Source organism: Salvelinus fontinalis, unplaced genomic scaffold (genome assembly GCF_029448725.1).
Source record: "Salvelinus fontinalis isolate EN_2023a unplaced genomic scaffold, ASM2944872v1 scaffold_0335, whole genome shotgun sequence".
Lineage (NCBI taxonomy): Eukaryota > Metazoa > Chordata > Actinopteri > Salmoniformes > Salmonidae > Salvelinus > Salvelinus fontinalis.
In genome coordinates, this window is record NW_026600544.1 from 140,001 (window position 1) to 161,181 (window position 21,181).

At 43.3% G+C, this 21,181-nt stretch overlaps 1 protein-coding gene across 1 annotated transcript in view; it reads left to right on the forward strand.

Moving 5' to 3' along the window:
- The window catches only part of LOC129845671 (teneurin-2-like), a gene marked incomplete at its 5' end in the record, with an annotated part of 82,907 nt that overhangs the window by 18,169 nt on the left and 43,557 nt on the right, over window positions 1–21,181 (forward strand). Inside the window, one exon of the mRNA XM_055913542.1 lies at window positions 4,106–4,344. Within this exon, the coding sequence (XP_055769517.1) occupies window positions 4,106–4,344 (239 nt within the window). The remainder of the gene's footprint in view (window positions 1–4,105; window positions 4,345–21,181) is intronic.

A 21,181-nucleotide genomic window follows, 5' to 3' on the forward strand; every position in this document is an offset into this window, starting at 1 on the left:
ACAATAAACAAATGGAAATAAACAAGGGAAACATTAGTACACATTACACTCATAAAAGTTTTAAAATTGAGTCTGTACATAGTCAAGGGTTTCCTTAATGTGTGGTCAGTCACGGTGGTCAGGTACACTATCTATCTATCTCTATCTCTCTATCGATCAATTGATCTATCTATCTATATATCTACATACACACATACATATATATATATATATATATATATATATATATATATATATATATATATATATATATATAGACACACACACACTCTCCAAACCCCTCAGTAATTAGTTTGCTTTAGTCAGCCCTGTCAGTGTGTATATCAGCGGCTGTTCAAATGAACTTTCTTTCCAGCCTGTGTGATTTTAGACACGATACTCTGTCTACCAGAGACAGATAGAGGTGGAGGAGGTGGGAAATAAGGGACATCAAATCAAATTGTATTTGTCACACGCGCCGTATACAACAGGTGTAGACCTGACAGTGAAATGCTTACTTACAAGCCCTTAACCAACCATGCAGTTTTAAGAAAAAAAAGTGTTCAAGTATTTACTAAAATAAACTGAAGTAAAACAATCTAAAATAAATAGTAAAAATGTAAAAAGAACAAATAATTAAGGAGCAACAATAAAATAACAGTAGTGAGGCTATATACAGGGGTACTTGAGGTAATATGTAGAGTAGGTAGAGGTAAAGTGACTATGCATGGATAATAAACAGAGAGTAGCAGCAGTGTAAAATGGGGCTGGGGTGGGGACAATGTAAATAGTTTGGGTAGCCATTTGATTAACTGTCACAGGTGTAGAAGCTGTTAAGAAACCTTTTGTACCTAGACCTGGCGCTCCGGTACCGCTTGCCGTGCGGTAGCAGAGAGAACAGTCTATGTCTGAGGTGGCTGGAATCCTTGGCAATTTTTTGGGCCTCCCTCTGATACCGCCTGGTATAGAGGGCCTGGATGGCAGGAAGCTTGGCCCCAGTGATGTACTGAGCCGTACACACTACCCTCTGTAGTGCCTTGCAGTCGGAGGCCGAGCAGTTGTCATACCAGGCAGTGATGCAACCCGTCAGGATGATCTCGATGGTGCAGCTGTATAACTTTTTGAGGATCTGAGGACCCATGCCAAATCTTTTCATTCCCCATGAGGGGGAATAGGTTTTGACGTGCCCTCTTCACGACTGTCTTGGTGTGTTTGGACCATGTTAGTTTGTTGGTGATGTGGACACCAAGGAACTTGAAGCTCTCAACCTGCTCCACTGCAGCCCTGTCGATGAGAATGGGGATGTGCTCGGTCCTCCTTTTTCTGTAGTCCACAATCATCTCCTTTTTCTTGATCACATTGAGGGATAGGTTGTTATCCTGGCACCACACTGCCAAGTATGTGACCTCCTCCCTATAGACTGTCTCGTCATTGTTGGTGATCAGCCCCCCCCCCCCCCCAAACACACTCACACACACACACACACACACACACACACACACACACACATACACACATACACACATACACACATACACACACACACACTGCAGTCAGCTTTGCAGCAGTGTGTTGACCCCTTACTGTCTCATCTGTCGCACAAACACAAAGGCTTTGTTCTGTCAGACCACCTGGGGGATTGTAGCAAAAGTAAGTGTGTGTGTGTGTGTGTGTGTGTGTGTGTGTGTGTGTGTGTGTGTGTGTGTGTGTGTGTGTGTGTGTGTGTGTGTGTGTGTGTGTGTGTGTGTGTGTGTGTGTGTGTGTGTGTGTGTGTGTGTGTGTGTGTGTGTGTGTGTGTATGTGTGCGTGATAAAGGACGCATGTTGAAGGTTTTGGGAGTGCTTGAGTTTTTTTTGTTTTTTTTTTACTCAGTTTGGTCTTAGTTCTGTCTCTACCTCTAAAGGGATGGGAGGAGGAGAGGAGAGGGGGAGAGGAGGAGAGGTGGAGAGGAGATATCAACCAGAAAAGAGAGAACGAGTCGACAGGAGTGGGCAGATGAAAAGTATGAAGGGTAAAGAAGGGAGGGATGGACAAGGTGGAAGGAAGGTAGAGAGAAGGAGATGAGAGATGGGAGGAAGGTAAAGAGAAGGAGATGATAGATGTAAGGAAGGTAGAGAGAAGGAGAGATTGAAGGAAGGTAGAGAGAAGGAGAGGAGAGATGGAAGGAAGGTAGAGAAGGAGAGGAGAGAAGGAAGGTAGAGAAGGAGAGGAGAGATGGAAGGTAGAGAAGGAGAGGAGAGATGGAAGGAAGGTAGAGAAGGAGAGGAGAGATGGAAGGTAGAGAAGGAGAGGAGAGATGGAAGGAAGGTAGAGAAGGAGAGGAGAGATGGAAGGAAGGTAGAGAAGGAGAGGAGAGATGGAAGGTAGAGAAGGAGAGGAGAGATGGAAGGAAGGTAGAGAAGGAGAGGAGAGATGGAAGGTAGAGAATGAGAGGAGAGATGGAAGGTAGAGAAGGAGAGGAGAGATGGAAGGAAGGTAGAGAAGGAGAGGAGAGATGGAAGGTAGAGAAGGAGAGGAGAGATGGAAGGAAGGTAGAGAAGGAGAGGAGAGATGGAAGGTAGAGAAGGAGAGGAGAGATGGAAGGAGGGTAGAGAAGGAGAGGAGAGATGGAAGGTAGAGAAGGAGAGGAGAGATGGAAGGTAGAGAAGGAGAGGAGAGGTGGAAGGTAGAGAAAGAGAGGAGAGGTGGAAGGTAGAGAAGGAGAGGAGAGATGGAAGGTAGAGAAGGAGAGGAGAGATGGAAGGAAGAGAAGGAGAGGAGAGATGGAAGGTAGAGAAGGAGAGGAGAGATGGAAGGTAGAGAAGGAGAGGAGGGCGATCGAGTAAAACAGATGCTGCTGTAGAAAAGGAAAAGGGAGATGAGGAAAATAGTACAGAAGAGCAGAGAAGAGGAGGAGGGTATTCTAAGTGAACAGCAGGTGTGGTTCTAGCAGAGGATAATGGAGAGTATGAGTGGGGGATGATGGGTAAAATCCTTCTCTGATCCGTTCCCTTAGCTCTGACCTCATTGGGGAGCTGGATGAGAGAGAAAGAGAGAGCAAGGGAGATGGATGAGAGAGAAAGAGAGATCGAGGGAGATGGATGAGAGAGAAAGAGAGAGCGAGGGAGATGGATGAGAGAGAAAGAGAGAGCAAGGGAGATGGATGAGAGAGAAAGAGAGAGCGAGGGTGATGGATGAGAGAGAAAGAGAGAGCGAGGGAGATGGATGAGAGAGAAAGAGAGAGCGAGGGAGATGGATGAGAGAGAAAGAGAGAGCGAGGGAGATGGATGAGAGAGAAAGAGAGAGCGAGGGTGATGGATGAGAGAGAAAGAGAGAGCGAGGGTGATGGATGAGAGAGAAAGAGAGAGCGAGGGAGATGGATGAGAGAGAAAGAGAGATCGAGGGAGATGGATGAGAGAGAAAGAGAGAGTGAGGGTGATGGATGAGAGAGAAAGAGAGAGCGAGGGAGATGGATGAGAGCGAAAGAGAGAGCGAGGGAGATACATGAGAGAGAGAGCGAGGGTGGGGAAAGAGGACAGGGGTAGGTTTAGAGAGACCTTGAGTTGTTACCGTCAGAATAGGATCTCTACTCAGACCAAGGATATAGAAAATAACGCAGTGGAAAGGTATCATTAAAGTTTCCTGAAAGGTGACATTGGGTAAAGGCCCAACCCACACAGACGTCAGTTCAATGTCTATTCCACGTTGGTTCCACGTCATTTCATTGAAATGTTGTGGAAACCACGTTGATTCAACCAGTGTGTGCCCAGTGGGACGTTTGTGTGTGTGTGCGTGCGTGCGTGTGTGTGTGTGTGTGTGTGTGTGTGTGTGTGTGTGTGTGTGTGTGTGCGTGCGTGCGTGCGTGCGTGCGTGCGTGCGTGCGTGCGTGCGTGCGTGCGTGCGTGTGTGTGTGTGTGTGCGTGCGTGTGTGTGTATTTCTTTCACATCTGAGAGCAATTGACTCTCAGTCTCTGGCCTCACATCTCTCTGTTCCTCTCCATTCTCAACTTCTCTCTCTCTAGTTGGCTTCTTTGGGGTTTCTTTGTGTTTTCACTGTGTGTGTTTTGAACCTCTGTGTGTAGAATTTCTGTCCAACTAAAATGAACATCTCTCTTTCCTTCTTTCTCTCTCCCCTCTCTCTCTTCAGGCACTTCCTGTTTAAGACGTCGTCGGGGACGACCCCCCTCTTCAGTAGCTCCTCTCCCGGTTACCCTCTGACCTCTGGGACGGTCTACTCTCCACCCCCTCGCCTATTACCCAGAAACACCTTCTCCCGCTCTGCCTTCAAGCTCAATAAGCCGTCTAAGTACTGCAGCTGGAAATGTGCTGCCGTGTCGGCCATTACTACAGCCAGCTTGCTGGCTATAATACTGTCTTACTTTATAGGTAGGTAGAGTACACACACTCACCCTGCTGGCTATAATACTGTCTTACTTTATAGGTAGGTAGAGTACACACACTCACACACACACACTCACGTATAATCATGTTTGTGTTTGCTTCCCTGCTCACCTGTGAGAACCAGAATGTTGATCAATTCTTGATCAATCTGGTTTGATAGCATCAATACCAGCAGCTGTGTTGCATGTAGCCTGGTTTGGATTTGTAACAAGGAGTCTGATTTGATACTACACACCATGTGGCTCGTTGGCTGGCGTGGTGCTGTGGGAATTGTTGTGTGAGCATACCACTTAGTTTCTTTCAAAGCCCACAGTCACAGCATGGGATTTGGACACATACACAGGTCTGGGAACAGATAAAGAACTCAGACACACAGAGACTCAGCAGGTCGCTGGAGCATTATCACTGATTTGAGAACAGTTTAAAGGATAGAGATCTCTCTAGCAGAGCAATGGCAGGAGTATAAAGGAGATGAGCAATGGAAAGAAGATAAGAATAGATCTCTCTGTACACTCACTGAGTTACTCTAGTAAAAGATGGAGAGAGGGAGCGTGAAAGAGAGAGAGAGAGCAGGATGGAGCGGGAAAATAAAAATCGGAGTGAGCCTAAATATGAGAGATGTGGGCAGTGAGAGAGGGTGTATTTTCGTAGCTGTGTCTCATTCTCTCTCGCTTCCTAAAAGCTTTTTTTTGCGTGCATGTGTGTGTGTGTGTGTGTGTGTGTGTGTGTGTGTGTGTGTGTGTGTGTGTGTGTGTGTGTGTGTGTGTGTGTGTGTGTGTGTGTGTGTGTGTGTGTGTGTGTGTGTGTGTGTGTGTGTGTGTGTGTGTGTGTGTGTGTGTGTGTGTGTGTGTGTGCAGCGGTGGAAGGAGTGCTCAATAGTCATACTTGAGTAAGTAGAATAATGACGAAAGGGAAAGTCACCCAGTAAATTACTACTTGAGTAAAAGTCTAACATTTTTTGTTTTTAAATATACTTAAGTATCAAAGGTAAATGGAGTTGCTGAAACGTACTTAAGTATCAAAAGTAAAAGTATGAATCATTTCAACTTCCTTAATTTAAGCAAACCAGACGGTACAATTTTATTTTATTTTTATTGACAGATAGCCAGGTTGCAGACGCTAACACTTAGACATAATTTACAGAAAAAGCATTTGTGTTTAGTGAGTCCACCAGATCAGAGTTAGTAGGGATGACCAGGGATGTTCTCTGTTTAGTGAGTCCACCAGATCAGAGGCAGTAGGGATGACCAGGGATGTTCTCTGTTTAGTGAGTCCTCCAGATCAGAGGCAGTAGGGATGACCAGGGATGTTCTCTGTTTAGTGAGTCCACCAGATCAGAGGCAGTAGGGATGACCAGGGATGTTCTCTGTTTAGTGAGTCCACCAGATCAGAGTTAGTAGGGATGACCAGGGATGTTCTCTGTTTAGTGAGTCCTCCAGATCAGAGGCAGTAGGGATGACCAGGGATGTTCTCTGTTTAGTGAGTCCACCAGATCAGAGGCAGTAGGGATGACCAGGGATGTTCTCTGTTTAGTGAGTCCACCAGATCAGAGGCAGTAGGGATGACCAGGGTTGTTCTCTGTTTAGTGAGTCCACCAGATCAGAGGCAGTAGGGATGACCAGGGATGTTCTCTGTTTAGTGAGTCCACCAGATCAGAGTTAGTAGGGATGACCAGGGTTGTTCTCTGTTTAGTGAGTCCACCAGATCAGAAGCAGTAGGGACGACCAGGATTGTTCTCTGTTTAGTGAGTCCACCAGATCAGAGTTAGTAGGGATGACCAGGGATGTTCTCTGTTTAGTGAGTCCACCAGATCAGAGGCAGTAGGGATGACCAGGGATGTTCTCTGTTTAGTGAGTCCACCAGATCAGAGGCAGTAGGGATGACCAGGGATGTTCTCTGTTTAGTGAGTCCACCAGATCAGAGGCAGTAGGGATGACCAGGGATGTTCTCTGTTTAGTGAGTCCACCAGATCAGAGGCAGTAGGGATGACCAGGGATGTTCTCTGTTTAGTGAGTCCACCAGATCAGAAGCAGTAGGGATGACCAGGGTTGTTCTCTGTTTAGTGAGTCCACCAGATCAGAGGCAGTAGGGATGACCAGGGATGTTCTCTGTTTAGTGAGTCCACCAGATCAGAGGCAGTAGGGATGACCAGGGATGTTCTCTGTTTAGTGAGTCCACCAGATCAGAAGCATTAGGGATGACCAGGGTTGTTCTCTGTTTAGTGAGTCCACCAGATCAGAGGCAGTAGGGATGACCAGGGATGTTCTCTGTTTAGTGAGTCCACCAGATCAGAGGCAGTAGGGATGACCAGGGTTGTTCTCTGTTTAGTGAGTCCACCAGATCAGAGGCAGTAGGGATGACCAGGGATGTTCTCTGTTTAGTGAGTCCACCAGATCAGAGGCAGTAGGGATGACCAGGGATGTTCTCTGTTTAGTGAGTCCACCAGATCAGAAGCAGTAGGGATGACCAGGGTTGTTCTCTGTTTAGTGAGTCCACCAGATCAGAGGCAGTAGGGATGACCAGGGATGTTCTCTGTTTAGTGAGTCCACCAGATCAGAGGCAGTAGGGATGACCAGGGTTGTTCTCTGTTTAGTGAGTCCACCAGATCAGAGGCAGTAGGGATGACCAGGGATGTTCTCTGTTTAGTGAGTCCTCCAGATCAGAGGCAGTAGGGATGACCAGGGATGTTCTCTGTTTAGTGAGTCCACCAGATCAGAGGCAGTAGGGATGACCAGGGATGTTCTCTGTTTAGTGAGTCCACCAGATCAGAGGCAGTAGGGATGACCAGGGTTGTTCTCTGTTTAGTGAGTCCACCAGATCAGAGGCAGTAGGGATGACCAGGGATGTTCTCTGTTTAGTGAGTCCACCAGATCAGAGTTAGTAGGGATGACCAGGGTTGTTCTCTGTTTAGTGAGTCCACCAGATCAGAAGCAGTAGGGACGACCAGGATTGTTCTCTGTTTAGTGAGTCCACCAGATCAGAGTTAGTAGGGATGACCAGGGATGTTCTCTGTTTAGTGAGTCCACCAGATCAGAGGCAGTAGGGATGACCAGGGATGTTCTCTGTTTAGTGAGTCCACCAGATCAGAGGCAGTAGGGATGACCAGGGATGTTCTCTGTTTAGTGAGTCCACCAGATCAGAGGCAGTAGGGATGACCAGGGATGTTCTCTGTTTAGTGAGTCCACCAGATCAGAGGCAGTAGGGATGACCAGGGATGTTCTCTGTTTAGTGAGTCCACCAGATCAGAAGCAGTAGGGATGACCAGGGTTGTTCTCTGTTTAGTGAGTCCACCAGATCAGAGGCAGTAGGGATGACCAGGGATGTTCTCTGTTTAGTGAGTCCACCAGATCAGAGGCAGTAGGGATGACCAGGGATGTTCTCTGTTTAGTGAGTCCACCAGATCAGAAGCATTAGGGATGACCAGGGTTGTTCTCTGTTTAGTGAGTCCACCAGATCAGAGGCAGTAGGGATGACCAGGGATGTTCTCTGTTTAGTGAGTCCACCAGATCAGAGGCAGTAGGGATGACCAGGGTTGTTCTCTGTTTAGTGAGTCCACCAGATCAGAGGCAGTAGGGATGACCAGGGATGTTCTCTGTTTAGTGAGTCCACCAGATCAGAGGCAGTAGGGATGACCAGGGATGTTCTCTGTTTAGTGAGTCCACCAGATCAGAAGCAGTAGGGATGACCAGGGTTGTTCTCTGTTTAGTGAGTCCACCAGATCAGAGGCAGTAGGGATGACCAGGGATGTTCTCTGTTTAGTGAGTCCACCAGATCAGAGGCAGTAGGGATGACCAGGGTTGTTCTCTGTTTAGTGAGTCCACCAGATCAGAGGCAGTAGGGATGACCAGGGATGTTCTCTGTTTAGTGAGTCCACCAGATCAGAGGCAGTAGGGACGACCAGGATTGTTCTCTGTTTAGTGAGTCCACCAGATCAGAGGCAGTAGGGATGACCAGGGATGTTCTCTGTTTAGTGAGTCCACCAGATCAGAGGCAGTAGGGATGACCAGGGTTGTTCTCTGTTTAGTGAGTCCACCAGATCAGAGGCAGTAGGGATGACCAGGGATGTTCTCTGTTTAGTGAGTCCACCAGATGAGAAGCAGTAGGGATGACCAGGGTTGTTCTCTGTTTAGTGAGTCCACCAGATCAGAGGCAGTAGGGATGACCAGGGTTGTTCTCTGTTTAGTGAGTCCACCAGATCAGAAGCAGTAGGGATGACCAGGGTTGTTCTCTGTTTAGTGAGTCCACCAGATCAGAGGCAGTAGGGATGACCAGGGTTGTTCTCTGTTTAGTGAGTCCACCAGATCAGAGGCAGTAGGGATGACCAGTGATGTTCTCTGTTAAGTGAGTCCACCAGATCAGAGGCAGTAGGGATGACCAGGGATGTTCTCTGTTTAGTGAGTCCACCAGATCAGAGGCAGTAGGGATGACCAGGGTTGTTCTCTGTTTAGTGAGTCCACCAGATCAGAAGCAGTAGGGATGACCAGGGTTGTTCTCTGTTTAGTGAGTCCACCAGATCAGAGGCAGTAGGGATGACCAGGGTTGTTCTCTGTTTAGTGAGTCCACTAGATCAGAGGCAGTAGGGATGACCAGGGATGTTCTCTGTTTAGTGAGTCCACTAGATCAGAGGCAGTAGGGATGACCAGGGATGTTCTCTGTTTAGTGAGTCCACCAGATCAGAGGCAGTAGGGATGACCAGGGATGTTCTCTGTTTAGTGAGTCCACCAGATCAGAGGCAGTAGGGATGACCAGGGTTGTTCTCTGTTTAGTGAGTCCACCAGATCAGAGGCAGTAGGGATGACCAGGGTTGTTCTCTGTTTAGTGAGTCCACCAGATCAGAAGCAGTAGGGACGACCAGGATTGTTCTCTGTTTAGTGAGTCCACCAGATCAGAGGCAGTAGGGATGACCAGGGTTGTTCTCTGTTTAGTGAGTCCACCGGATCAGAGGCAGTAGGGACGACCAGGGTTGTTCTCTGTTTAGTGAGTCCACCAGATCAGAGGCAGTAGGGATAACCAGGGTTGTTCTCTGTTTAGTGAGTCCACCAGATCAGAGGCAGTAGGGATGTTCAGTGATGTACTCTGTTTAGTGAGTCCACCAGATCAGAGGCAGTAGGGATGACCAGTGATGTTCTCTGTTAAGTGAGTCCACCAGATCAGAGGCAGTAGGGATGACCAGGGATGTTCTCTGTTTAGTGAGTCCACCAGATCAGAGGCAGTAGGGATGACCAGGGTTGTTCTCTGTTTAGTGAGTCCACCAGATCAGAGGCAGTAGGGATGACCAGGGTTGTTCTCTGTTTAGTGAGTCCACCAGATCAGAGGCAGTAGGGATGACCAGGGTTGTTCTCTGTTTAGTGAGTCCACCAGATCAAAGGCAGTAGGGATGACCAGGGTTGTTCTCTGTTTAGTGAGTCCACCAGATCAGAGGCAGTAGGGATGACCAGGGTTGTTCTCTGTTTAGTGAGTCCACCAGATCAGAGGCAGTAGGGATGACCAGGGTTGTTCTCTGTTTAGTGAGTCCACCAGATCAGAAGCAGTAGGGATGACCAGGGTTGTTCTCTGTTTAGTGAGTCCACCAGATCAGAAGCAGTAGGGATGACCAGGGTTGTTCTCTGTTTAGTGAGTCCACCAGATCAGAGGCAGTAGGGATGACCAAGGTTGTTCTCTTTTTAGTGAGTCCACCAGATCAGAAGCAGTAGGGATGACCAGGGTTGTTCTCTGTTTAGTGAGTCCACCAGATCAGAAGCAGTAGGGATGACCAGGGTTGTTCTCTGTTTAGTGAGTCCACCAGATCAGAGGCAGTAGGGATGACCAGGGTTGTTCTCTGTTTAGTGAGTCCACCAGATCAGAGGCAGTAGGGATGACCAGGGTTGTTCTCTGTTTAGTGAGTCCACCAGATCAGAGGCAGTAGGGATGACCAGGGTTGTTCTCTGTTTAGTGAGTTCACCAGATCAGAGGCAGTAGGGTTGACCAGGGTTGTTCTCTGTTTAGTGAGTCCACCAGATCAGAAGCAGTAGGGACGACCAGGATTGTTCTCTGTTTAGTGAGTCCACCAGATCAGAAGCAGTAGGGACGACCAGGATTGTTCTCTGTTTAGTGAGTCCACTAGATCAGAGGCAGTAGGGATGACCAGGGTTGTTCTCTGTTTAGTGAGTCCACCAGATCAGAGGCAGTAGGGATGACCAGGGTTGTTCTCTGTTTAGTGAGTCCACCAGATCAGAGGCAGTAGGGATGACCAGGGATGTTCTCTGTTTAGTGAGTCCACCAGATCAGAGGCAGTAGGGATGACCAGGGTTGTTCTCTGTTTAGTGAGTCCACCAGATCAGAGGCAGTAGGGATGACCAGGGATGTTCTCTGTTTAGTGAGTCCACTAGATCAGAGGCAGTAGGGATGACCAGGATTGTTCTCTGTTTAGTGAGTCCACCAGATCAGAAGCAGTAGGGATGTCCAGGGTTGTTCTCTGTTTAGTGAGTCCACCAGATCAGAGGCAGTAGGGATGACCAGGGTTGTTCTCTGTTTAGTGAGTCCACCAGATCAGAGGCAGTAGGGATGACCAGGATTGTTCTCTGTTTAGTGAGTCCACCAGATCAGAGGCAGTAGGGATGACCAGGGATGTTCTCTGTTTAGTGAGTCCACCAGATCAGAGGCAGTAGGGATGACCAGGGTTGTTCTCTGTTTAGTGAGTCCACCAGATCAAAGGCAGTAGGGATGACCAGGGTTGTTCTCTGTTTAGTGAGTCCACCAGATCAGAGGCAGTAGGGATGACCAGGGTTGTTCTCTGTTTAGTGAGTCCACCAGATCAGAGGCAGTAGGGATGACCAGGGTTGTTCTCTGTTTAGTGAGTCCACCAGATCAGAAGCAGTAGGGATGACCAGGGTTGTTCTCTGTTTAGTGAGTCCACCAGATCAGAAGCAGTAGGGATGACCAGGGTTGTTCTCTGTTTAGTGAGTCCACCAGATCAGAAGCAGTAGGGATGACCAGGGTTGTTCTCTGTTTAGTGAGTCCACCAGATCAGAGGCAGTAGGGATGACCAGGGATGTTCTCTGTTTAGTGAGTCCACCAGATCAGAAGCAATAGGGATGACCAGGGTTGTTCTCTGTTTAGTGAGTCCACCAGATCAGAAGCAGTAGGGATGACCAGGGTTGTTCTCTGTTTAGTGAGTCCACTAGATCAGAGGCAGTAGGGATGACCAGGGTTGTTCTCTGTTTAGTGAGTCCACCAGATCAGAGGCAGTAGGGATGACCAGGGTTGTTCTCTGTTTAGTGAGTTCACCAGATCAGAGGCAGTAGGGTTGACCAGGGTTGTTCTCTGTTTAGTGAGTCCACCAGATCAGAAGCAGTAGGGACGACCAGGATTGTTCTCTGTTTAGTGAGTCCACCAGATCAGAAGCAGTAGGGACGACCAGGATTGTTCTCTGTTTAGTGAGTCCACTAGATCAGAGGCAGTAGGGATGACCAGGGTTGTTCTCTGTTTAGTGAGTCCACCAGATCAGAGGCAGTAGGGATGACCAGGGTTGTTCTCTGTTTAGTGAGTCCACCAGATCAGAGGCAGTAGGGATGACCAGGGATGTTCTCTGTTTAGTGAGTCCACCAGATCAGAGGCAGTAGGGATGACCAGGGATGTTCTCTGTTTAGTGAGTCCACCAGATCAGAGGCAGTAGGGATGACCAGGGATGTTCTCTGTTTAGTGAGTCCACTAGATCAGAGGCAGTAGGGATGACCAGGATTGTTCTCTGTTTAGTGAGTCCACCAGATCAGAAGCAGTAGGGATGACCAGGGTTGTTCTCTGTTTAGTGAGTCCACCAGATCAGAGGCAGTAGGGATGACCAGGGTTGTTCTCTGTTTAGTGAGTCCACCAGATCAGAGGCAGTAGGGATGACCAGGATTGTTCTCTGTTTAGTGAGTCCACCAGATCAGAGGCAGTAGGGATGACCAGGGATGTTCTCTGTTTAGTGAGTCCACTAGATCAGAGGCAGTAGGGATTACCAGGATTGTTCTCTGTTTAGTGAGTCCACCAGATCAGAAGCAGTAGGGATGACCAGGGATGTTCTCTTGATAAGTGTCTGAATTGGACCATTTTCCTGTCAAAATGTAACGAGTACTTTTGGGTGTCTGGGAAAACGTATGGAGTAAAAAGTACATTATTTTATTTCAGAATGTAGTGAAGTAAAAGTAAAAGTTGCCAAACATATAATAGTAAAGTATAGTACAGATACGCAAAAACTACTTAAGTAGTACTTTAAAGTATCTTTACTGAAGTACTTTACACCACTGCATGTGTGTGAGGTTCTGGGGAGTCGAGGGGAGGCAGATGTGTTGTCGAGGCCTCTATTGCCCCATTACCCTGGAGACTAGAGTCCACAGACAGGGAAGATGCAAAAAATTACTACATCAGCAGGAAAAACACCCTTTCCCATTCAACATGTATCAGTTCTATATTTACATCCAACAGACATCAGTTCTATATTTACATCCAACAGACATCAGTTCTATATTTACATCCAACAGACATCAGTTCTATATTTACATCCAACAGACATCAGTTCTATATTTACATCAAACAGACATCAGTTCTATATTTACATCCAACAGACATCAGTTCTGTATTTACATCCAACAGACATCAGTTCTATATTTACATCCAACAGACATCAGTTCTATATTTACATCCAACAGACATCAGTTCTATATTTACATCCAACAGACATCAGTTCTATATTTACATCCAACATCAGTTCTATATTTACATCCAACAGACATCAGTTCTATATTTACATCCAACAGACATCAGTTCTATATTTACATCCATCAGACATCAGTTCTATATTTACATCCAACAGACATCAGTTCTATATTTACATCCAACAGACATCAGTTCTATATTTACATCCAACAGACATCAGTTCTATATTTACATCCAACAGACATCAGTTCTATATTTACATCCAACATCAGTTCTATATTTACATCCAACAGACATCAGTTCTATATTTACATCCAACAGACATCAGTTCTATATTTACATCCAACATCAGTTCTATATTTACATCCAACATCAGTTCTATATTTACATCCAACAGACATCAGTTCTATATTTACATCCAACATCAGTTCTATATTTACATCCAACATCAGTTCTATATTTACATCCAACAGACATCAGTTCTATATTTACATCCAACATCAGTTCTATATTTACATCCAACAGACATCAGTTCTATATTTACATCCAACATCAGTTCTATATTTACATCCAACATCAGTTCTATATTTACATCCAACAGACATCAGTTCTATATTTACATCCAACAGACATCAGTTCTATATTTACATCCAACAGACATCAGTTCTATATTTACATCCAACATCAGTTCTATATTTACATCCAACAGACATCAGTTCTATATTTACATCCAACATCAGTTCTATATTTACATCAAACAGACATCAGTTCTATATTTACATCCAACAGACATCAGTTCTATATTTACATCCAACAGACATCAGTTCTATATTTACATCCAACAGACATCAGTTCTATATTTACATCCAACATCAGTTCTATATTTACATCCAACAGACATCAGTTCGATATTTACATCCAACAGACATCAGTTCTATATTTACATCCAACATCAGTTCTATATTTACATCCAACAGACATCAGTTCTATATTTACATCCAACAGACATCAGTTCTATATTTACATCCAACAGACATCAGTTCTATATTTACATCCAACAGACATCAGTTCTATATTTACATCCAACATCAGTTCTATATTTACATCCAACAGACATCAGTTCTATATTTACATCCAACAGACATCAGTTCTATATTTACATCCAACAGACATCAGTTCTATATTTACATCCAACAGACATCAGTTCTATATTTACATCCAACAGACATCAGTTCTATATTTACATCCAACAGACATCAGTTCTATATTTACATCCAACAGACATCAGTTCTATATTTACATCCAACAGACATCAGTTCTATATTTACATCAAACAGACATCAGTTCTATATTTACATCCAACAGACATCAGTTCTATATTTACATCCAACATCAGTTCTATATTTACATCCAACAGACATCAGTTCTATATTTACATCCAACATCAGTTCTATATTTACATCCAACATCAGTTCTATATTTACATCCAACAGACATCAGTTCTATATTTACATCCAACATCAGTTCTATATTTACATCCAACAGACATCAGTTCTATATTTACATCCAACATCAGTTCTATATTTACATCCAACAGACATCAGTTCTATATTTACATCCAACATCAGTTCTATATTTACATCCAACATCAGTTCTATATTTACATCCAACATCAGTTCTATATTTACATCCAACATCAGTTCTATATTTACATCCAACATCAGTTCTATATTTACATCCAACAGACATCAGTTCTATATTTACATCCAACATCAGTTCTATATTTACATCCAACATCAGTTCTATATTTACATCCAACAGACATCAGTTCTATATTTACATCCAACAGACATCAGTTCTATATTTACATCCAACAGACATCAGTTCTATATTTACATCCAACAGACATCAGTTCTATATTTACATCCAACAGACATCAGTTCTGTATATACATCCAACAGACATCAGTTCTATATTTACATCCAACAGACATCAGTTCTATATTTACATCCAACAGACATCAGTTCTATATTTACATCCAACAGACATCAGTTCTATATTTACATCCAACAGACATCAGTTCTGTATTTACATCCAACAGACATCAGTTCTATATTTACATCCAACAGACATCAGTTCTATATTTACATCCAACAGACATCAGTTCTATATTTACATCCAACAGACATCAGTTCTATATTTACATCCAACAGACATCAGTTCTATATTTACATCCAACATCAGTTCTATATTTACATCCAACAGACATCAGTTCTATATTTACATCCAACAGACATCAGTTCTATATTTACATCCATCAGACATCAGTTCTATATTTACATCCAACAGACATCAGTTCTATATTTACATCCAACAGACATCAGTTCTATATTTACATCCAACAGACATCAGTTCTATATTTACATCCAACAGACATCAGTTCTATATTTACATCCAACATCAGTTCTATATTTACATCCAACAGACATCAGTTCTATATTTACATCCAACAGACATCAGTTCTATATTTACATCCAACATCAGTTCTATATTTACATCCAACATCAGTTCTATATTTACATCCAACAGACATCAGTTCTATATTTACATCCAACATCAGTTCTATATTTACATCCAACATCAGTTCTATATTTACATCCAACAGACATCAGTTCTATATTTACATCCAACATCAGTTCTATATTTACATCCAACAGACATCAGTTCTATATTTACATCCAACATCAGTTCTATATTTACATCCAACATCAGTTCTATATTTACATCCAACAGACATCAGTTCTATATTTACATCCAACATCAGTTCTATATTTACATCCAACAGACATCAGTTCTATATTTACATCCAACAGACATCAGTTCTATATTTACATCCAACAGACATCAGTTCTATATTTACATCCAACATCAGTTCTATATTTACATCCAACAGACATCAGTTCTATATTTACATCCAACATCAGTTCTATATTTACATCCAACAGACATCAGTTCTATATTTACATCCAACAGACATCAGTTCTATATTTACATCCAACAGACATCAGTTCTATATTTACATCCAACAGACATCAGTTCTATATTTACATCCAACAGACATCAGTTCTATATTTACATCCAACATCAGTTCTATATTTACATCCAACAGACATCAGTTCTATATTTACATCCAACAGACATCAGTTCTATATTTACATCCAACATCAGTTCTATATTTACATCCAACAGACATCAGTTCTATATTTACATCCAACAGACATCAGTTCTATATTTACATCCAACAGACATCAGTTCTATATTTACATCCAACAGACATCAGTTCTATATTTACATCCAACATCAGTTCTATATTTACATCCAACAGACATCAGTTCTATATTTACATCCAACAGACATCAGTTCTATATTTACATCCAACAGACATCAGTTCTATATTTACATCCAACAGACATCAGTTCTATATTTACATCCAACAGACATCAGTTCTATATTTACATCCAACAGACATCAGTTCTATATTTACATCCAACAGACATCAGTTCTATATTTACATCCAACAGACATCAGTTCTATATTTACATCAAACAGACAACAGTTCTATATTTACATCCAACAGACATCAGTTCTATATTTACATCCAACATCAGTTCTATATTTACATCCAACAGACATCAGTTCTATATTTACATCCAACATCAGTTCTATATTTACATCCAACATCAGTTCTATATTTACATCCAACAGACATCAGTTCTATATTTACATCCAACATCAGTTCTATATTTACATCCAACAGACATCAGTTCTATATTTACATCCAACATCAGTTCTATATTTACATCCAACAGACATCAGTTCTATATTTACATCCAACATCAGTTCTATATTTACATCCAACATCAGTTCTATATTTACATCCAACATCAGTTCTATATTTACATCCAACATCAGTTCTATATTTACATCCAACAGACATCAGTTCTATATTTACATCCAACATCAGTTCTATATTTACATCCAACATCAGTTCTATATTTACATCCAACAGACATCAGTTCTATATTTACATCCAACAGACATCAGTTCTATATTTACATCCAACAGACATCAGTTCTATATTTACATCCAACAGACATCAGTTCTATATTTACATCCAACAGACATCAGTTCTGTATTTACATCCAACAGACATCAGTTCTATATTTACATCCAACAGACATCAGTTCTATATTTACATCCAACAGACATCAGTTCTATATTTACATCCAACATCAGTTCTATATTTACATCCAACAGACATCAGTTCTGTATTTACATCCAACAGACATCAGTTCTATATTTACATCCAACAGACATCAGTTCTATATTTACATCCAACAGACATCAGTTCTATATTTACATCCAACAGACATCAGTTCTATATTTACATCCAACAGACATCAGTTCTATATTTACATCCAACAGATATCAGTTCTATATTTACATCCAACAGACATCAGTTCTATATTTACATCCAACAGACATCAGTTCTATATTTACATCCAACAGACATCAGTTCTATATTTACATCCAACAGACGTCAGTTCTATATTTACATCCAACAGACATCAGTTCTATATTTACATCCAACAGACATCAGTTCTATATTTACATCCAACAGACATCAGTTCTATATTTACATCCAACATCAGTTCTATATTTACATCCAACATCAGTTCTATATTTACATCCAACATCAGTTCTATATTTACATCCAACAGACATCAGTTCTATATTTACATCCAACATCAGTTCTATATTTACATCCAACAGACATCAGTTCTATATTTACATCCAACAGACATCAGTTCTATATTTACATCCAACAGACATCAGTTCTATATTTACATCCAACAGACATCAGTTCTATATTTACATCCAACAGACATCAGTTCTATATTTACATCCAACAGACATCAGTTCTATATTTACATCCAACAGACATCAGTTCTATATTTACATCCAACAGACATCAGTTCTATATTTACATCCAACAGACATCAGTTCTATATTTACATCCAACATCAGTTCTATATTTACATCCAACATCAGTTCTATATTTACATCCAACAGACATCAGTTCTATATTTACATCCAACATCAGTTCTATATTTACATCCAACAGACATCAGTTCTATATTTACATCCAACATCAGTTCTATATTTACATCCAACAGACATCAGTTCTATATTTACATCCAACATCAGTTCTATATTTACATCCAACAGACATCAGTTCTATATTTACATCCAACATCAGTTCTATATTTACATCCAACAGACATCAGTTCTATATTTACATCCAACAGACATCAGTTCTATATTTACATCCAACATCAGTTCTATATTTACATCCAACAGACATCAGTTCTATATTTACATCCAACAGACATCAGTTCTATATTTACATCCAACATCAGTTCTATATTTACATCCAACAGACATCAGTTCTATATTTACATCCAACAGACATCAGTTCTATATTTACATCCAACAGACATCAGTTCTATATTTACATCCAACAGACATCAGTTCTATATTTACATCCAACAGACATCAGTTCTATATTTACATCCAACAGACATCAGTTCTATATTTACATTCATGACATGTATGTGTTTTCTCCTTCCCTATGGAGTGTCTTTGCTTCACAAGGGATCAACTGCATGCTTGAGGTGTGTGTGTGTCTGTCTGTTGACACGTGAGGGAATGGAACCTACAACCCTGGTGTTGCCACACGAGGGAATAGAACCCACAACCCTGGTGTTGCCACATGAGGGAATGGAACCTACAATCCTGGTGGTGCCACATGAGGGAATGGAATGTACAACCTTAGTGTTGACACATGAGGGAATGGAACCTACAACCCTGGTGTTGCCACATGAGGGAATAGAACCCACAACCCTGGTGTTGCCACATGAGGGAATGGAACCTACAACCCTGGTATTGCCACATGAGGGAATGGAACCTACAACCCTGGTGTTGCCACATGAGGGAATAGAACCCACAACCCTGGTGTTGACACATGAGGGAATGGAACCTACAACCCTGGTGTTGACACATGAGGGAATGGAACCTACAACCCTGGTGTTGACACATGAGGGAATGGAACCTACAACCCTGGTGTTGACACATGAGGGAATGGAACCTACAACCCTGGTGTTGACACATGAGGGAATGGAACCTACAACCCTGGTGTTGACACATGAGGGAATAGAACCCACAACCCTGGTGTTGCCACATGAGGGAATGGAACGTACAACGCTGGTGTTGCCACATGAGGGAATGGAATGTACAACCTTAGTGTTGACACATGAGGGAATGGAACCTAGAACCCTGGTGTTGCCACATGAGGGAATGGAACCTACAACCTACAACCCCACATGAGGGAATGGAACGTACAGCCCTGGTGTTGCCACGTGAGGGAATGGAACGTACAGCCCTGGTGTTGCCACATGAGGGAATAGAACCCACAACCCTGGTGTTGCCACATGAGGGAATGGAACCTACAACCCTGGTGTTGCCAGCACCATGCTAACCCACTGGGCCAATCAGTTATTGTTCCCCATAGATCCTGCTCTAAACTCAGCATAACCCATGAGTTTATGTAGTGTTGAGTTTAGTGCTCACAAGTGGGACTCAGCAGTGCTGAATGTGTGTTCGGGGCTCCCAGTGGGGACTCTGTGGAGTACCCAGAGCCATGCAGCGTGAAGAGGACCCCTCTGAGATGTCCTCTGTGGAGTCCGATTATAATTTACAGCAGAACACATGTGCCTGAACAGGACTTTTACCTTTGTGTGTGTGTGTGTGTGTGTGTGTGTGTGTGTGTGTGTGTGTGTGTGTGTGTGTGTGTGTGTGTGTGTGTGTGTGTGTGTGTGTGTGTGTGTGTGTGTGTGTGTGTGTGTGTGTGTGTGTGTGTGTGTGTGTGTGTGTGTGTGTGTGTGTGTGTGTGTGTGTGTGTGTGTGTGTGTGTGTGTGTGTGTGTGTGTGTGTGTGTGTGTGTGTGTACATGCATGTGGGTGTGTGTGAGAGGCAGCTAGCGTGGCAGGTGTAGTGTGTGTAATTGAGATATTTTAATTTCAGAGATCTAAAACTCCTCTTCCTCTTCTCCTCTCTGAACTATAAACTGTGCATCAACATATCTGAATCTTTTCTCTTGTCCTGTAATGAATGACTAATGAATTAATGATGAATGAATGACTGAATAAATAAATGAATGGCTGAATGAATATATGAAATGATAGACAGATGATAGAGATAGCGTGAAGAGGACGAGTTCTTTATTCATCCAGCGTCTTGTTTTCTCGCTCCCTCATGACCTAGAGCAGGAGAGACAGAGAGGAAGAGAGGAGAGGAAGTTGCTAGGAGACTAGGTGAGTTGTCCTCATACAGAGGGAAGACATTTCTGTCACTGTAAGAGAGGGAGGAGAGGAGAGGAGAGAAGGATTGAAAATAGGGATAGAGGAGAGAAGAACTGGAGGAGAGGATATGTCTTCCATTGTGTTGAGGAGATAAAGAGGAGAGGACTTGACATTCTTTACATTTGACATTTTTGTCATTTAGCAGACACTCTTGTAGAGACTTACAGTAGTGAGTCATTTAGCAGACACTCTTATACAGAGAGATTTACAGTAGTGAGTGCATACATTTGTATACTTTTTCGTACGTAAAGGAGAGGAAAGGTGAGGAGACGAGAAGTGAAGCTCTCATTGTTTATTAGAGAGAGGAGAAAGGGATAAGACAGAGGACAGGAAAGGTTGGTCTTATCATATGCTCTGTAGAGAAGAGAGGAGGAGAGGGTAAAGAGAGGAGAGGTGAGGAGAGGAGAGGACAGGAGAGGACAGGAGAGGAGAGGACAGGAGTGGAGAGGAGAGGGCAGGAAAGGTTGGTCTCATACGCTCTGTAGAGAAGAGAGGCGGAGAGGGGAAAGAGAGGAGAGGTGAGGAGAGGAGAGGACAGGAGAGGAGAGGACAGGAGAGGAGAAGACAGGAGAGGTTGGTCTTATCATACGCTCTGTAGAGAAGAGAGGAGGAGAGGAGAGGACAGGAGAGGAGAGGAGAGGAGAGGACAGGAGAGGTTGGTCTCA